The 20,201-nt window shown below is 42.1% G+C and overlaps 1 protein-coding gene across 7 annotated transcripts in view; it reads left to right on the top strand.

The window, feature by feature from the left end:
• Nucleotides 1-20,201, top strand: part of Mp (collagen XV/XVIII-type protein multiplexin) — a 326,713-nt gene that overhangs the window by 117,806 nt on the left and 188,706 nt on the right. For all 7 annotated transcript variants that reach the window (XM_071682815.1, XM_071682810.1, XM_071682811.1 and 4 more), the window contains exons 3-5: nt 8,528-8,703; nt 15,912-16,126; nt 16,808-16,967. In XM_071682815.1, coding sequence (XP_071538916.1) covers nt 8,528-8,703; nt 15,912-16,126; nt 16,808-16,967 — 551 coding nt within the window. The remainder of the gene's footprint in view (nt 1-8,527; nt 8,704-15,911; nt 16,127-16,807; nt 16,968-20,201) is intronic.

Raw genomic sequence — 20,201 nt, forward strand, 5'->3', positions numbered from 1 at the left:
CTTGTTTTAGTGTTGCCTTAGGGCGGCCGACCAGCAATCCTCACTTACCCCAGCCTTCCTAGTCTCTCCTTCTCATCCATCATTCTACCTGTGATCCATCGTACTTTCCCTTCTCTCCTCCTCTACTAGCAGTACACTCCTAAGCAGGCTGACCAGGAGGAGTCAAAGGAGAGGCAGAAGAGGTCCCTCCCGGCAATAAAGAGTCTGGGATAAGTTTACTGAAGCTGCTAGACGTGGCATTGTGGGTGAGTCTCTGGAGCAGTAGATATCTCCTCCAAACTGGAAAAGAATTGTGGACACTTGCGAGATCCTCTGACTTGAAATATGATTTCTTTTTCTCTGAACCTTTTTGACATCATTGATTTTTTTTCTGTTCTGGAGTTCTGTCGCGTCAAGAAAAGATAACTGAGCCTTAAATGGGAAATCTCTCACTTGGTTCCCGCTCGTTTTAGTCGCCTTCCACGACATGCAAGGAATAGGTGGGCAGTATTCTTTCTTTTTCTCCCTAGGGATAATGTGTGTGTGTGTGTATGTGTGTGTGTGTGTGTGTGTGTGTGTGTGTGTGTGTGTGTGTGTGTGTGTGTTTGTGTGTATGAATATATTATTTTTTCATCATACATAATCGCTGTTTCCCGCGTCAGCGAGGTAGCACCAGGAAACAGACGGAGAATGGCCAATCCACTCATATACACATATATGTACATAAACGCCCATATACGCACATATACATACATATACATATCAACATAAACATACATATACATACACATACGCAGACATTACATACATACACATGTACATATTCATACTTGCTTGCCTTCATCTACTCTTGTCGCTACCCCGCCCCACAGGAAAACAACAAAGCTGTGATCTACATGAAAATGTTCAGGTAATACTGTTGTTACAACAAAATTCTGCCTTGGCTGTTTTATGTAATGAGGCGGGAATTATTACTGAATAAATTAGAGATAAAGACCAACATACTTCTTTGTAATGCGCTCTGGACCGTTAGTTCTCCAGCAGCGAATATGGTACTACAAGTGAAATTTCATTTTAAGTGGAGTGTGTGTGTGTGTGTATGTGTGTGTGTGTGTGTGTGTATGTGTGTGTGTGTATGTGTATGTGTGTGTGTGTGTGTGTGTCCTGTCATGCTACAGGAAGTAATGTAGCGAACTTCATCCTTGGTGAGGACAACCTCACTACTCGCCACATTAATTAAGAACACTTGTGTACGTCATTCATAACTGTATACCTAAACTCGACACTCGTGAAGCCAAAGGTCCCTGAGCTGAAACCTGGGGAGGCGTTGTCTGCGGCCGCCTGGACTTAGCGGTCAATATGGACCACTGTGGCTGGTGCATCAGGAGGTGCGGAAGGACCCACAGGGAACATTGAGACTCCAACAGTTACAGGAATCTCAGCAACAGTTACCTACCTCTGCGTGACATCACACCATCATTCTCGGTCATTCCATTTTCGTTACAGTTTTTCTTTCCATTCTTTGTCTCGGATACTTTACTCTTTTTCTTTTTCTGTTAACGAAATTAAGTCGTATCGATGAAACGTTCTTCAACCATACCTACAGCAAAGATCACTTCACTACTACCTTCTTCATCAGGAGATATTTTCGTCTCTTTACATTTGGTTTTCCTTCACAGACGACTGAAAGTAATATATCACATAACTTTCAGATCATTACATTTCTCTATAAAGATCTCAGTAGTTCAAGCAGCTTGGTAGCCATATAAGCCGTGAACCCGGCGTAACCCCTGCACTTGGTCCCTGGCGACCTCCCATAACCTGACACACCCGCTGCTAATACCTGTACAGTCTGGGGTAATGAATTCCACTAACGAGGCGATTTCCAGCTAAACTACCCCATTAGTACGGAGGAGCAGAAGGCAATAGACCAAGAACCAAACTTCACTTGGGAAAGCACCATGGACAGGAGAGCCTTTGGTTACAGTTACACCTTACTCTTATATCTGCTGGAAGTTTCCCTTGGGTTCTTTACCCACAGCACAACTATGTATCACAGGTCAACTGGGGTCATCTTGCAAATAAGCCACCGATCCAGAAGTAAACTGCGAGCTCACAAGGTAATCGTGATACAGAATATTCTGGACCGAACATTAGTGAGTCGGTATAAACCATGTCTCGAGGAACTTGGACATGAAGATGTTTACTAGATCGCTAATGTAGAGTGATTCTTATAACTAAGGAAACATTAGACAAACTTATCTTGGTATACAATTATCAGAGAGAACAACACCACAAGCACAGGGAGTTAAGTGTGAATGTTCTATATGTATATTATCGAATATAAGGGATAAGGTGGTTGAGACAAGATCCTCACCAAACATACATACAAGTGTAAGAGATTATGTAGATTTACGCTGTTCTCATATCTGATGTGATATGAGGATTTATCGACTAGTTAACCTGAATATTACTAACACTGATGCATCTACCCTAAGCTTATTGGTCGTTATCAACCCACCAGGACGAAGGACGGCGTAACCTTGAAGAGGTTTCGTGTCTGAGCCCAGTTCGTTCGTCTTCCCCGAAATTGGTGAAGCATTTTCTGTAACCCTGTAGGGGCTATAAATAGTTATAGGGGCTATAGACAGCTATGGCGGCTGTAGACAACTAAAGGGACAGAGACAGCTATGGAGGCTATGGAAAGCTATGGGGCCTATAGACTGCTAGAAGGTGCAGATTAATCCTGGGAAACCACGGCAGGTCAACCATGAGGATGGTAAACTTTGTGTTCGTGAGGGTCAAGGCGTAGCCTGGGAAACCAAACAGGTTAATGGTACACGACCATGAAGGAAGAAGTGGTTACCGATAAACTGACGTGGAGGAAGACCCTGCCCTCTCCGATAGGCTTAAGGCCTCCCTGTGAGTTCAAGTAAGAATACAGAACTATAAAATGAACCAGTTTGCATAACCTAATCAGTCTCCAGTGCTGGCATGATAATCAGTTGTCGTTAGATCTAACGTCTGTTAAATCTAAATACCCAGTGTTCACATTATCTTCTGAAGAAATGGTTCTCAATAGATCTAGGGAGTGGAGTAATGTTTATATATGGCCTTTGAAACTTTTGATCTTCAGTTTCCTTTGCTCTTTACAAGACTTTGTTTGGCACTGTTAGCAGTGCTGTACTTGTATTATCACTTTTTCAAAATCAAACAAGATATGAGAAAGTTAATGTCCAACGCTATGTTGTTTGCACTGTCCAAGGTCAGAGGACAGTGAGGTGAGCGGCGCCAAGAGCATATTTGTCTTGGGAAAAATCTCTTCCTTGATCCAGCGTTGTTATGGAAAATACTCATATTCCTGGTTACCCAAGAAGCTAAACGGCAACTAGACAGTTTACCTGTTGTTGAGCAACTGTCTGACGGCCACTCACTTGCGCTTCATTCTATGGATTCAAGTTAGAATCCAGATTGCCTGATGAATCCTTAACCATATTTCCATAACATAGTTTCGGTTCATAATTTCGGATCCCTTGATGGACCAGGGATTCCTCCTACTTGTACACAGTACCTTAATCTGGATTTGCCGGCAGTACGTACGCTAAGAATCCTTACCATTAATAAACATCTGAGCACCGAGAGAGAGAGAGAGAGAGAGAGAGAGAGAGAGAGAGAGAGAGAGAGAGAGAGAGAGAAATACTGTTTCCACATAACATAGAGGATGGGTTAGATAAAACACATCATTCTTTTACTATAGTATCGAATAATCAACATAATCTTAGCAGGGCAAGTCAGATGGCTTCACTGACGGGAAGATAGCTCAGCGAGTGTGCAGCAACTACAGACTGTTCCTAGACAAGGAACACATGTACCCCACGGGCCAGGCTCGCTCCCCTGACGTACCCCAACACATCTGTCTGCAGCGACCATGTATACGCATAACCCGAGTGATCGGCTAATCGTCTTCCCAGTTGATGGGTGTGAGCGGCCTGTCCAACGAAGACGTTGTGTCGAATTGAGAAGTTTTGCTAATATTAGATAGGTTGATGTAATAGTGACATCATCATCTTCTTAAAGATCCTCTTATATACAAGTAAGAACAAGGCTTTTGTAATGACCAAGTCTTCATTGCCATGAACGTGGAGTCAAGTATTTCTGTAGCACCCCAACATGATTTTCCAGTTTCATACGCTACAAGTGTCACTCGTGCAGCTGGGATCTGAAATAGAAATTGATTATGTACCAGGATGTCAGAAGAATAACTTTTCAACGTTGATACGTCTCCTTGCCAGGCTCTACAGCAGGAGGGGTTTTATTCAATAAATGGACACGCCATAGCATCGTATGATACTGGATGTACCGTCCTTGGAGGCGACACATTGCTATTCATAAGCAATGAATAATTGGGTCAGAGTCCGCGTTCTGTCTCGTAGGTGTTGGCTGAGGGACGTCAACACGCACAAAGGATCAAGTCAAAGTACACAGCAGAACGTAAGTTTAAGGGTTGAGTCATCGTACTCGAGTCGCTCTTTGACGTACCATCTTTACGCTTTGTGTTGCTACGGTTAGTGGTATTAGAGGCGTAGTTGTCTGCCAGTTGTTGCACTGATGCTGACGCTGCTGAAGTTTGCAAAACAACCCGAGAGTGACTGTGAGACACTTCATCCACTGTGATTTCTAAACGGATATATAAAACTATTCATTTAATTTCTTCCGTTTAGGTTTTTGCACAGTGAAGCCAAGTAGCTGAACTGGACTATTATGATAAACACGTGCAACAGAAGAAAAAAAATATTTTTGCACAGACTCGTAATTCACTCATGATAAATGAGCTTCTGAAATAGATTCCTGGAACTCTGTAAGCATTGGAAACTGGAGGACAGTGGAAACAATACTTCCAGAAACATATCTGCATGACTTCTTTATGAAGGATGTTTATCAGCTCAAGAAACACATTAATGTCTCTCGCCGAGAGGCACGTGAAACAATTATTTATACAAATTGACAAAGATAAAGAAAAACACGCAGTAAAGGACAAAGTTAAGAAAAGGAGATGATGTGAAAATAAGAGTATCGTTAAGCCTTCCATATTACCTAGGTCACTTAAATAACAGCATTAAAATCCGTTAATTTTGGAATGCAGTTGTAGACAACGATCAACATCTTGTTTGTTCTAAGACACAAGTGTTCGTGTCGCAGAGAATCATATTTTGTACCCTCAGGCTGACTGTAATGTAATGTACTTTCTATCACCTTCAGGCTGTGCTGTAATGCCATCTTGTACAGTACATCCTGTGTACTACCAACCGCTCCTCAGTACAGGTGATGCTCACTGCCGGGAGACACCACTTGATCTTTTGGATGGTGACCAGGGAAGCGCCACTGTGTACGATCACGATTGAAGCTCTCGAAAGTTGTCCTTACATTTCATATGTCAGTCATGTAAAGGAGGCAAATGTTCCTCGTTATCATAATAGAAAATATGTTATCTTAAAAACAAAATTTTTCTTCTCGATTCTTTGATCATTAAGATATAGTTAGCATAGCGTGAGGCAAGGCAGTGCACGATCAGGATGAGAAGGTTATCTTGTACATAATGAGGGGAAATATGGTGAGAACTGTAACAGTGTGGGAAGGGCCATGAGGGTACTGTCGCTTAGCACGTACAGGTTTGATGATAGGCAGACACGGTTGTTGAGGTAAGGGCTTAGATCCCTATGATGGGAAAACAAGGGTGTTGAAAGTAAGGGTTTAGGTCCTGATGATGGTTAAACACGGATGTTGAAGGTAAGGGTTTAGATCCTGATGATAGGTAGACGCGGATGGCGGAGACAATGGTATATAGTAGGTTTTGATGATAAGCAAACACAGGTGTTGAGGGTAAAGATTTAGTCTTGATGGCAGGTAAGCACGAGCGATGGACGCAAAGGTTCAAATATATGAATACGTTGATTAGTCTTTTGAACTGAACCATCCAGAGGATCTTATGGCTTTCTCATTTATATTCTTCGCTTGTGTAAGTTTATGATTACACGTAAGTTCTTGGATCATGTCTAGATGAGCACTTCTCCACTGGATAGGGTCCCTCATTGGTGGGTCTCCCACTGGGTGCGGGTCCCTCATGTATCGGGCTCGCCTTGGGTTGGTCACCAGGGCGCGTAACGTCAGACCGTAGACGGTGGCCTCTGCCATGTCAGCACAGCGTTTGTTTGTGGAGAGCGGCCCTTCTGTCATCTCAGCTCCCCGGACCTTAAGTCCTATGAATCTGTATCACAAGTGATTAGTTCCGCAGACGTACTCGTCTGTTCGTCTCGGAATCCTTGCCTTCTTAGTGTCAACATATTTCAGTACCGTCAGGCAGCCAGTGTACGAAATACTTATGATGACAGTTTCTACTTAGATGAAAAACATATGATCGCGCTCAGCACTGCCAGTGATATGAAACTAAACTAACTCACTTCAAAGTCAGAACAATCAGATAGGATCCAGGGCTTGGGACACACCAACATCTATATCTTCCTAACCCGCATAAAGAGATAACGATGCTCATGATATATGCCAACCGAACAGTTAGCTTTAATCCATGCTTGGGTGTTACAACCCTGAAATTAATCTTTACAGAAATTTTATACGTATGTATCAGTTTCAATCCAATCAACCGCTTCTCTTTGGTGCAAGCGGTGTGTGGTGAGTCTCTGGTTTTCCTCCCTTACAACACACTCCTTCATCCATATTCACCCACTTCCTTCACTACCGCTCGTCTGCATCACATCTCATCTGACCCTCCCTCGTCCCTTATATGCCTCTTATCTTTTTCATAGTATACTCTTTGTGCTTATTACCCCGTTCATTATTACATACTCTTTCTCTTCATTGTCATTTCCCCCCCTCTCATTCTCAAACAGTTTCCTCTTACTTTCTCATGCCTTCTATCAGTTCACATACCACATTCCCTGATCAAAATGCTGTCATAATGACTTCTACCAACTGCTGTTACCTTTCCACACTACCTGCTTTATGCCAGGACATTGATCACTTGATCCAACATGCACTTGTGTACCAAAGCTCATAATTCATGCCTTTATCAAATTCTTTACTTCTGTAAAAGTACAGTGAAGTAACTTCTCTCTCTCTCTCTCTCTCTCTCTCTCTCTCTCTCTCTCTCTCTCTCTCTCTCTCTCTCTCTCTCTCTCTCTCTCTCTCCCTTTCTAATACTTTAAAAAAGTGTGTCTTAATTTTACACGTTACACACTAAGTTGATTCTTCAAGTCAGACCACACCCATATGCTGGATCTACACAATGAAAAATCATATATATATATATATATATATATATATATATATATATATATACATATATACATCTTAGTAACAGTGGTAGGACAGAGGGTTGGTGTTCCGGCGTCTCTTTCCCTCCAATACAACGTCTCGAAATCAATATTTTCTGTAAATGATTATTGAAAAAAAATCACATTTTACAATCATGGGAGTAAATGAACACGGATCCAAAAACGATACCACAGACATCCAATTTCCCGACTGTCAAGGTAGCGAGATGGAGATATATACATTAATGTTTACAGGAGTATGTGCCGCGTGTATAAGATACAAGTAGCCATACACACACACACACACACACACACACACACACACACACACACACACACACACACACACAAACGCGCGCGGGGGGGGGGGGGATGTAATACGGACAGGACTGCTGGTATAATCACTTCCCTCATTTTTCTCGCCACACTTCAATGTGGCCAACTGTTGACCTGATTCTAACAGCTGGTATCAATCGTTGAACTGGTTCCACCTGCTAGCTCCTCCAGCTGTCACCACCTGTGACCAGCCCCAATAGTTATCCCTTAGCATCATAACCCAGGTCTATGAACACTAGCTGACCTGATCCCTTCACCTGTCCCCATACCATGCTTCTCGGTCATAACTGGTACCGGCTCCACCAGACGGCCTCTCCCAGTCCTCACCACTACGGAGACTTGGAAGTATTGTGACTGAGGTACGGAGGTTTAGAAAAGTAATGTGGTAAGTCATTCCGTTATACCTCAGTATGAAGTCAGACGGAGAAAATTGTATGCACCTTTTATCAATGATACAACAGCATTTACAGCACAACAGTATTTCAATCATCTTCAAAATCATTAACCTGATCTGCTGGTGTAAGTGATATACAATTACCAGCAGCTCACAGGCTTTCAACTGAAGCAGGCATCAGATTTGCCCTTAACATGTAACAACACAGTGAGGGAAACGTAGAGATAAAACTAGCCGTTAGACCCTTGGGTATGATAGCCAGACGTTTTCATTCATTCTTAAGCATCAGGTGAAAGGCCAGGCCATCTCATAAAAGTATCATACTGTCATGTTCGTGAGGTTAATTCTTTTGAAAGATATTCTGCAATCATTCTTTTAAATTCAACTCTCGGATGCACACTGCAAGAGCAATTTCTAATAACAAAACAATGATTAACCACTAACTTTTGGACTTTACACCTGTATGACCCTCAGATATTCTACCCAACAGATGCCCTGGAGGAGATTGACCTGCTGCAGGCCATCGCGGTGCCATTCGCCGACCCTTCGACGCAGTACTTCGTCACGGGTTTTGACGGATTTCCAGCCTTCGGCTTCAAGGTGGGCGCCAGCATCAAGCACCCGTACCGACTCTTCCTACCGGAGAGATTCTTCAGGACTTTCTCGGTAAGCCAGCCACAGCAAGTTCTTTGCAACCATTTATGTGTACTAGCGTAATAGTCAACACCTTCTACAGGTATTCAATGTTTATGTACGATCGAATCATTCGTGAACACTAACATCTAGTTGTCCGCTACTTTCGCAGTAGAGAGACACTTGTAAATCATTGATCAAAGTCAAATTATGTTTATTTAACCTTTGGAGAAAAATGGAATAACTTCAACCATAAACAATGATTTTCAAAATTGAGAAAAATTCCGTGTTGCCATAATCCCTCAGGAACTTAGTGCTGACTTTATGGGGACTGTAGGCAGTGATGAGTGATTGCAGGCAGTGACGAGTGACTGCAGGCAGTGACGAGTGAGTGCAGGCAGTGACGAGTGACTGCAGTTACTCATGACTGCGATGAAAATCTGGAGAGCATATATGGGCTTGTGTAGCTCGGGAAGCCGTCGGCCCAGATAAAGCGAAAGCATCCATGTTTTGTTTGGTCTTTTTCTAAAACGTAACCAATGACTCAGCTGAGCTCCTCCCATCTGTCTTCTCGGTCGAACTGCTTAAGAAAAAGCCCCAAGCGGGCAAGTCAATAATGCTAATTTCTGTTACAAAAAGGAATGACAACACGACCAAAGTCAAGAGAGACGAACAGTATTACCAAGTTCACAAGAACCACAGTCCAAAAAAAACAGTCCACATGATCTTTGTTGCCTCCAGCACGTGAGAGAGACAGAAAATCTAGGACTATGACAATAGATAAATGGATGAGTAAATAGATTTGTAAATGGATAAGACGTTGATAGATAAGTAGATACTTTCTAAGTGACAGTGAAAAACGTGAAGGATGTGCAGGTGTCATTTGTGACGGAAAGTTTCGATGTCACTCTTCACATATCAAATGTTAAATGTGATAAAAGATTAAGCGTCAAAAGCAATTAACACAGAACAGATAAGCCTGCAGTCAACGAAAAGCCATTCTTGCTCTTGTTTGTCTGACACGCAACACACAACAACTAGTGATTCCGAGCGGTGCATACCACACATCCTCACCTTAAAGGCAGTTCTATCCAAGTTCCAGAAACTTCTGTGCTCTGTTTCTTTTATGAAAAAGTTCCTTAGGCGAGCCAATGTCGATCCCACCATGCGAGCATCGTGATCTCTGACTTTCACAACACTTCTTAAGTAACATGAGGATGTGTGTGTATTTGTGTTCACGTGTGTGAAAACGTCTGCGTTTTCCTGTTTGAGTGTGCGTTTGTGCATAGATGTATGTAAGTGTGTACCAGCGTGTATATGCACGTTTTTGAGCAGGAGTGTGTGTGGATGCCCGGACAGGAGGCTTGGTCTGGCAACAGCCATCTGAACCAAGGCTGGGGAAGGCCTTCTGTGACGACAAGTCATTCAGGGACAGAGACATATCCATGGCAACGCTTTCAATTCTGTTTACAGTATCAGCTGAGATGTTTGACATGACTACATAACTGATACAACTTGTGGCGCATCCCTGACATGACTGATACTCTCTCGTCTCTAACTGTCATACCTTAATTACTAACATAACAGCCGATAATTCCACTTCAGTTTCAATATATATGCGAGAATATGTATTCTGGTTTTTCTTGTAGAACGTGTCTGTGAAGATTTGGTTCTTATAGTACTTGTCACACCGGTTCCTACTGGAACTCCCGACCTGGATATCACAGATATACCGCTGTAACGAAGGTTACAAGCAGATAAAGATAGAAGTAGATACGAGAGAGAAACAGCTTGAGAGAACATTACTGACCCATGTATTAGTCTCAAGTGCATCAAGGAACACATGGTTCAGTTGCTGGATCTTAAACCTGACAACATGGTTATCACCTAATCATTCGGAAGTTCAGGTTGGCTGTGCTCGGACGTCCCGCAGATTAGGCTTAAAAATACTGTTAAGAGTGTATGGCTGAGCCAGTTTATCCAGACCACGAGCCTATGTTCACACCCAACTCACCATACCCTTCATATACCAAACGCTAGCTTCCGCGAGCTGTCCTCTACATCTGCAGCTCAGTCTGCGACCAAGCATCTCTGACGAGGTCCTGGTCTGCCAGGCTGTTTGATGTACTTCCTGGTCAGTCAGGTACATACATGTTCGAGAAAGATGTACAGCTGTTTTTTGAAAGACTTCAGAGGTCTTGGTGTGGTGTTTACTAGAGAGGTGACAGCGTGCCGAGATTTCAACCCTTAACCAGTCATGCTATTTTTTTGTGTTTATCTGTTTATATAATAATGATATGCACTCCTTTAAATCATCGTTCAGTCTTGCTGTCAGCTATATATGACCTGTCCATGGGAAATAATCCTGGACGCGGATTTGGGATTTTTCTTTGAATAGGAAAATGAGTATATGAAGTTATTCACCGTTTGATGTGAGGCTCTTTACAGTTCTTTAAAGGTACCTCATTCTTGTTGTGGGGACGCGCGGATTGTAACTAGCAACCCCCGAATGTCGTCGTTCCACTTCGTGTGTATGGCTGTTTTCTTCTTGAAATCTCAATGATGAATACTTGGAAAGTTTGTTTATTTACTTCAACAATTCGGTAACAAAATGTTATCTCTGGGAATGATAGTCAATTCTTTGTTAATTTGTTTCCCAGTCCATTCTGCTGCTGCTGCTGTTACACATATATCGACTGAGGAAATTATTTTGACGCTGGTCAGTTTTGGGGAATGTTCATGTTTATTGTTTAGATGTGTCTACAGCCGAGTCTGAAGTAATCTGAGTAACTTGTTTAGGTATAGATGATATTATGAATCAATTCCCGTTGTTTGTGAACGTTAAGGTATTTCTTGTGGTGGACGGTGCAAAGTGGTTGTTTGCTCGCTGGGAACTAAGACGGTCAGTCAGCGAATGTTTTGGTGGTAGCTCGGCACCTGCGGCACGTGTGTGAGGTTGGTCTGGAATTCTAGTGTGTTTCTGGTGTGATTAAGGAACTTCCGTCCCTCAGGAGTGCGACCAACATTTCAGAGAGGAATGAGCAGGTCTGTAACTTACATTATTAGGTACAGAAAACCTACTGTACGTTGTGCTGCACAAGCATGAGCGATCCTAACTATATGGAACAGGGCTAGTTTGGGGATTACGGGGGGCGGTATGGTCTCTGTAGGGCGGGGGAAGTGTCCTCAGCCGTCACACCTGAGACAGGTGTCCTCATCCGTCACAGCTGCAGCAGGAAAAGTTTAGATATTGTTACTAATTTAAGAACTCATTTATATTTCAATTATTGAGAGAGAGAGAGAGAGAGAGAGAGAGAGAGAGAGAGAGAGAGAGAGAGAGAGAGAGAGAGAGAGAGAGGACATAATGGCGGAGAGAGCAGCTCAAACGTCACCACCACGTATAATATGACACAAGAGACGGCTATACGCCAGACTCGTCTCGCGGATCAAAATATTCATAGTTTTATCTTGAGTTTGTTACTAACATTAGCCAGAAATGTTTCAGGGAGTTGGAATTACACACAAAATATGGCTTACGACGTAATGCATTAATATGTACTGGTGCATACAAGACGACTATTTCGAGAAAGACATTTGTCACTTATAATGACGAAAGGAAAAACAAAAAGAACGGCATCAGTACAACAGACTAATACCAGATAGAAGGATGCAGCAGGTATACCACGTGCCTGCAGCAGGTGTGGTGGGCAGCGGTGCCGGGCGGGATTCACGTTAAGTAGAAATCTTGAGAATGAGTTGAAGTGATAGTGTGATGCATGACCACGGGTCTGTGTTGGTGTGGCCCTTGGGTGGCAGGAGAAGATATTGAATACAAACAATTTAGAGAAAAGTTGAAATATGCAGAACTGAATTGGATATCTACATAAATGTAATTTGTAATCTTGTTACTGTATACGGAAAATTAAACCTAAATGGAACGGATTTGTGGTCCATCTGTTACTTCAGATACGAGGAAAGCGCCTGTAGGATATAATCCCTACCTCAGGTTATCCCTTACCCCGTGTCATGGTGCCCCCAGAATCTTTAAGCCATCGAGGGATGAGCTGTCCTGTTCTTCACGTAGGACGGGTAGGATACCCCTCCTGCTCTTCGTAAAGGATGGGTAGGACACTCCTCCCATTTCTGGCAAGGGAGGGACAGGATTCCCCTTCCATTTCGCAGGAGTGACACGCAGGATCCACTTTCATTCCGTAGTTCACGCACTATAATTGGAAAATCATTTTGTGTTGAGTCAGAGTGAGGTTGAGAGCAGGAGCCTGTGGATTGTCCATGATTATGTTTTCGCGGGAGGGAAACATATTCGTTTTGGTTTCCTCTCATTTGTTTCAAAATATCAGCATCCTAAACCTGATTTACGGGTCGTCACAATCCTGTAGTGTCGAAGCTGCACTGAAGATGCGTTTGTCGAAAGTGATGTGAAGATGTATTTGTCAAGAGTCAAGTAGATTTAGGTTTATTCTGGGTGCAGCGAAAATGAATTTCATAAAGTCCACCTTTGTTGTGAATATGATAAGTGACAGTGCAGAGGGAAATACTGCATTTGCTAGCGAATGTTGGCGTTTCTAGTTACAATCTGAAATACACAAGAGTTATTTCTATTGCATTGCCTCCTATCTAACCAAGTAATTAAAAAGAAAATCACGTATTCTTTCCTCTTTTTCCTTTTGACGTTAGTGAAATGATGGTAGAGCAGTGTCCTGGGAGGTATATGTACGGCAGTGTGCCAGAATATGTGGGTTCCTGTAAGAAGAACCATGACTTAGAATTTAGTACTACTGTCGTAGAGAAGACTGTTCACCTCGTTAGCAGGTCCATATCAATATTATGACCATGGCTTCAAAGAGCAAAGTTGTGTAGATATGTATGTGGGAGGTTGTGAGGGAGCTAAGGGGATACAACGAGCTGAGGAGCGCTAGGTAAGATGAGTGTGACGCCTCACAGTGGCAGGACATGCGTGCTGATGAACCGCCGCGCGCCGGGGTGGGCTGGGCCGCAGTATGAGGGAGGAAAGGAGGTGTACACCCGTAGACGAAACACATGCAGCACAGCGAGGAGGACGTCTAGAAGCAGGACGCATCTTCTAGGTGGATACCTATACACGTGTTTATAACTGTAGCGTCACGCGAAGTATGAGAAACTTCCAGTCTTGTTATGACTGCGTCATCCATACACAGCGTAATACTGAATGTATAACATCTGCTGCTTTAAAGCATGAGTCAGGAGCCATAGGCATGCGTGTGTTCTACTTGTCTTTCTTTTTTAGCAAAAGTGAGAATCATACGAATGTATGTTTCTCGGAAATCTAATCAAACGAACATACGATTACTGTTCCGCCCTGATCACGTGTTGTGACTGCAACAATGAATGTTGTAAAGTGAGATGTTACTCCCGTGTGTGTGTGTGTGTGTGTGTGTGTGTGTGTGTGTGTGTGTGTGTTTAAACTGACAAATTTTGCTATTAGCTGTACCTGGTAATAGCTGTCGGCACCTCAAGGGTAGGCCATTTTGATACGTTTCTTTCCCTAAAACTCGAAGTTTTGGAACCCTCAACCTTCTCATGTCTTCCCCAGTAACTATGAGCTGTGGAGCGTTTCAAGAGACAGGTATTTCAGTTTCCTCAAATTCGCAAATGCTTTCCTTTGTCTCTTTTTTTATCTTTTCATAATCCTTCTTTATATTTCAATGAATGTTTGGCCTTGAGATGACTTGTCCGTGCTGGAACCTTCAACGTAAAAAGAACAAATAAGTTATCGCATTATTGATGTAGAAAAGTTAATCATTACTCATGCGTGAGAGAACCAGCTGAACCGTACGTCTTCATAACATACACTCATTATTTCTCTCTCTGCAAACCCTTGAAATGATGATGACGAAGATGGTCCTGAAGCGCTGCTCATAACGATCTCTTGTATATTTTTTTCCTTGAACACTCCAGTGTTAGTTTTCATTTTACAGGAAAAACTGATTTTTTATTCATAGAAATGATTTACAATTACATCCCGGTAATCAAAGTGTAATTTAAATTTTTCATTCTGACTCAGGGATCGTTCTATGATGAATCTCGAACGTCAAGTAAAATTGCAGGGACATTTCCTGAGTTTCCCTTCCCAAGGGTAAGAATATTTTGGGATGGTTTTGTCATGTCACGTCCCACACCACAACAGGTAAATATCATATCAGAGCAGTTAGTGTACATACGATGCGTTACACATTTTGTCATATAGCATTATATATCTCGAGTTTTTCTTTTTAGAGGAATTAGTTTGATATACGGACCCATGATATGGTCGTCCTGTGGAAGTTTTATATATTCACTCCTCGATCTGTCCATCAGCAGTCTCCTCAACATCATTATCTGTGTCTAAATTAATAGTTCAGTTCAGTTCAGTTCGATCTTGTGGCAAGAAAATGTCAGTGAGCGTTGGTGTCACCAGACATCCACAAGGTGTAGTTAATGTCTTGATGTTTGCGATGGAAACGTGAGTGATATAAGTTAACAACCAGCACTTTTGAGCACCTGCCGTGAGGCTGAGATCAGTTTCTGGCTGACGCTCTCGTGTTGTCATCGTCATCATGTTATCATCATTAAGTTATGATCGTCATCATGTTATCATCATTATGTTATCATCGTCATCATGTTATCATCGTCATCATGTTATCATTATTTTATCATTGTCATCAACATATGTTATCATCGTCATCATGTTATCATTATATTATCATCGTCATCATGTTATCATCGTCATCATGTTGTCATCATTATTTTATCATTGTCATCAACATATGTTATCATCGTCATCATGTTATCATCATTATATTATCATCGTCATCATGTTATCATCGTCATCATGTTATCATCGTCATCATGTTATCATCGTCATCATGTTGTCATCATTATGTTATCATTGTCATGATGTTATCATCGTCATCATGTTATCATCATTATGTTATCATTGTCATCATGTTATCATCGTCATCATGTTATCATCATCATGTTATCATCGTCATGTTATCATCGTCATTATGTTATCATCATTATGTTATCATTGTCATCATGTTATCATCGTCATCATGTCAGAGTGGAAGCGATGCTATTTATCGCTTGTGTTACCTTATCTTTATTTCTTTGCTTCATTTCTAACATGTTGAATTATCGTTAAGTATCTCTCTCTCTCTCTAGTACTAAGATCAATTAATTTTTGACCTTGGTTTTGCCAACAGCTGCATATTGCCCTGAAGCCAGACACGGCCAGTCCGATGTTCGTGTTCGCTGTGACCAACCCGCTGGAGAACATCATCCAGCTCGGGGTGGGCGTGGCCCCAGCCGACCAGGGTCACACCAACGTCTCGCTCTACTACACTGACGGGGAGAGACACATGACCTCCCAGACCATTGCCTCCTTCCTCGTGCCAGAATTCGTCGGCTCCTGGACCAGGTAAGTTGCGAGGGATGCGTTCAGTGAGGCAGGGGAACGTGAAATGTGGGAAGGGAAACAGCAAGTGAGGTTGAGAAGTGACGCAAGTGAGGGTAAGAGGTGACGCAGTGAGGTTGAGAGGTGACGAAGGTGAGGTTAAGAGGTGACGCAGTGAGGGTGAGAGGTGACGCAGGGTGGGTTAAAAAGATGTAGATCAGCATAGCTTGTCGTCATATCTGTTGTCTGCAGACTACAGTATATTGTATTGTGATGAATGATAACATGATTGGTGGCAGAACCAGAGACCAGATGTTGCTCGACATGGTCTTGCTAGGACCCAGCAGATTATTGCTGAGACTAGTGTTGAGGGGAGCTGAGTAACGAGTAGGTTACTTTGTTATAATGAGATGAAAACAAGCTCAAGTCGAGGCAGGACAGGAGATTCTGGTGAGCCGACTCACAGTGATGATGAACACGGAGGAACCAGCACTTAGATTAGGGATCACTGTGTGTGTTGTCAGGTGCACGGCATGTAACGAGTCCTCCCGGAAAACAAGGTTTTCTTTCCTTGTAAAGGATTCTTTTTATTTGCATTACAGTTTTTTCATGGTAGGTTTAAATTTTGACAGAGTAATTTAACATATTCATTCATTTCAAGATAAAATTCAGAGTTTAACAATGACTTTGTGTTTTGTGACACAGGTTAGCATTCAGTGTGACTGAGGAGGACATCCAGCTCTGGTACAACTGTGACATGTACAACGACGTCCTAGTGAAGAGGGTTCCTCTCCAACTGGTCTTCGACTCGGCCTCCACTCTGTACATCGGCCAGGCCGGAGGCATCTTCAAGGGCGAGCTGGAGGTATGCATCGTTCCTTACCATAACTCTTCACTGAAGGCCAGATGTGAAGAGATGATACCATCTGTAGTGGTGTCTTGCTGATTACTTATTCCTTATTGATTACTACGACAGAATTTCAGTTCATTAGAGTCAATATTATCATTCAACGTTACATTATCATGGTCAGATAAAATCATTCTAAATCGACTTCCGAAAGACTCGCTTTCTGAAGCTATAGAATAATATTCTTATCTTGGGTATTGAATCTGACCTTATCTATCATTATTCATTAAGTAATGAACGTTTGCCCCCTGCCCTGGGCGCGTGGATATTGGCTGTCACATTGTTGTTCTGGACGAGGACTGGCAACTCCCGTGTGGTGGAAACCATCCTCAGCTAAAATATTTCACTCACAAACCGAATTGTAGAATTAAGTAATATTCTCTGGCCAGAAACAGTAAGATAATCGTGGCCAGTATTGATCATAGATTCGTCGACCAATTGCTCATCCTCCTGTTCTAAGGCGGTTTGTTCGGTCGAAGACAAATGTTCGCACGAGTTGTTTTCATATGTTGTTGCTGATAAGATCTTATCGAATGGCGCACATGAAGAAGACCTTTCCTGAGGAACTTTTAACACGTTCAACTATCAACACAAATCCACCTTGTGGAACGCTAGTGTTTCTTACTACGTATGTACTTATAACAGATATCAATTACACTGGCAGGGCTGAAACATTTGCTTCCTTGTACAAGAATAATCATTGGTTGTATGGGAGCAGGAGAGAGGAGGTCTGCTCCAAGTAATCTGTCTCAGAGTTCTTACTGAAGCAAACTTTTGTCAACCCTGTAGCTCTGCAGACACTCTCGTGGACTCGGGCCACTTCTTAGTCTAGGAGGAAGAAAAGTGGGAATGGGAACTCAACACGTCGACTGTAGGAGTCTCGATCACCTAGTCAACTTGGAGAGGTTTCTGGGAAGGTTCACGTAGTTACGTCACCATCCACAGAAAGAAGAATATGCTTTAGTTATCAAGGTTTTGCTATAGCGCATCTGTTCTGTCACCTGATAGCTGGTACCTGCAAAGACGATACGAGCACCAGCGATAACGCTCTCATCGCTGGCGCGCTCCAGCAGCCGAGCATATCGGCGATGGTGGTTAGCGTATGTCATAAGAACGCTAGCATGCAGCAGGTGCGGTGAAGATGATTACCTCACCGGGTGTCTATGAACCGTTTGGTTGAACCAAAGGAAAACGCCAAAACTTCACAAACCCAAACCAACTAAGCCAACTTATCCTCACCTCATTAGACTGGATCAGAAAGGAAACCAAATGAAGTTTCTTGAGAATCATTTTTGCTGCGATTTCATATGTAAGGCGGACGGCATTCCTACCACTGTGTTCACGCTCAAACTGTTTTGCAAGCGGAGCCGAATGTGTTGCATAACTCGGGTTCAAACAGAATTCAAACGTCTTTGGAACTGATAAGTTTGAGTCACCAGCAGCAGCAGAGATTATCAAGGATCGAGTAACATTTGCTTCCAACGCTACTCTGGCTCTGTTAGCTATGTGCTTTTCCTTATCAGAATCTTCCATCCACTCGAAGAATTTAATTACAAGATTTTGCGTTGTTGCTTTTACACGGCGCCAGCCCGATTCTGACAGAGCTCTTATAGTCTTCGTTTGTGAAAGAATTTACTTCCCACTGGGTCCAGTGTCTGCTAACTAGAGATGACCATTATGAATGCTGAAATTTGTTCTTGTATTATTCATGTACCGTAAATATACGGAGAAAATAACCTCAAGTTCACAGCTACATTTGATAAGGTCCTGTAGTCGGGACATATATTTCAGGAACTGTCGTAATTCATCGTCATATATTTGGAAATGTTATCCCTCGACTTACCCCACACCATAGATTTGGCTTTGGCTCAGCTTTGTCTCATAATTCGTCTGTTACTTTGTCCCTGTGACATGCGAGCGGCTCCTTGCCTCCTCGCTCCGCCCTTGAGGCTTGACCCAACACTTGTGGAGGTTTTCTCTGACTGAGAGGACCAGTTACCTTTCATATAATTCATACGATTAAAAAAAAGATTTATCTGATCAATTCTTTTCAGACACAACATTTCTAAAGATATTTTTGTTTCCTCATTCTTTTTGATGACCAGCCAGTTCCCCATGATGGGCTGTTTAGTCTAATACGGTCGGTATTGTCACTGTTTTCACATGTTCTTTTCTAAGTAAGTTCCAAAACTAATTCCTATTCTTCAACGAACTGCAACTAAATTTCTGCCTAAGTGTTTCCTGCGACGCACCCCACACAAGCAGGTAGTCCCTCCCTCCGTTATTAGAACTCATAATCTAAATCTCTCTGTGTCCTCATCAAACAAAGGTTTAAGATAACCTGAAGGATTTGAAATATCTCTGATTTCTGTTGGACTCCTCCTCTTCACCAAAAGAGTGTTTAATCTTTCACTGTAAATTTTTACAGAGTATGTAAATAGATACATATAGGTGACACCACACAGTCCAGTCCTTCCCTACTGATCACAGTTGAATATCAAGATGAGAGCACAAACAAGGTTGGAATTTCCCTGACTGACTTTTCACACAAATGTTAAGCTAAAAAGAAATACTATCGTAGTGTCCTCGCTACTGCAGTACTATACTATTTGATATTATGAAATCATATAAACTGCAATCATATCTCATCAGATTAATTTCTATCTCTCACGATTAACTTTTCAGCTGTAGCCATAATTCCTATTCTCTGTTGCAGAAACTTGTGAAATTTGTGGGTGCATGAGATGTAACAAAACAGAAAAAGATAGATACCATCATTTTCATAAATTTCAAGAGTGTCCTATATTCGGCTTTAGGATACGTTTTCTCTAAGATCTATATCTATACTAAAGAAAACGTTTTATATGGTTAACTATGTTATATACTTTGGATGTATTAACAGTTTGCATGGATGACTATATATACCAATGTATCTGTAGTATTCCTATTGATATGCATGTATTAAAGAAATAATCAAATAAATTTTTTAAGAAAACATTAGAATGCACTGAAGAGAAAAGTATGTTGAGAGACAAAGTTATTTACGAACAATATTTCCCGACAAATGTATGTAAAACTAAAACTAAAGAAAGAATATATACCAGGTGGAAATGTATTGACACCAATGTTAGAAGCTGTATAAGTATGATACTTTTTATCTTTTGCATTGAATTATCTGTAACATGAAGCCGT

Source organism: Panulirus ornatus, chromosome 35 (genome assembly GCF_036320965.1).
Source record: "Panulirus ornatus isolate Po-2019 chromosome 35, ASM3632096v1, whole genome shotgun sequence".
NCBI classification, from domain to species: Eukaryota; Metazoa; Arthropoda; class Malacostraca; order Decapoda; family Palinuridae; genus Panulirus; species Panulirus ornatus.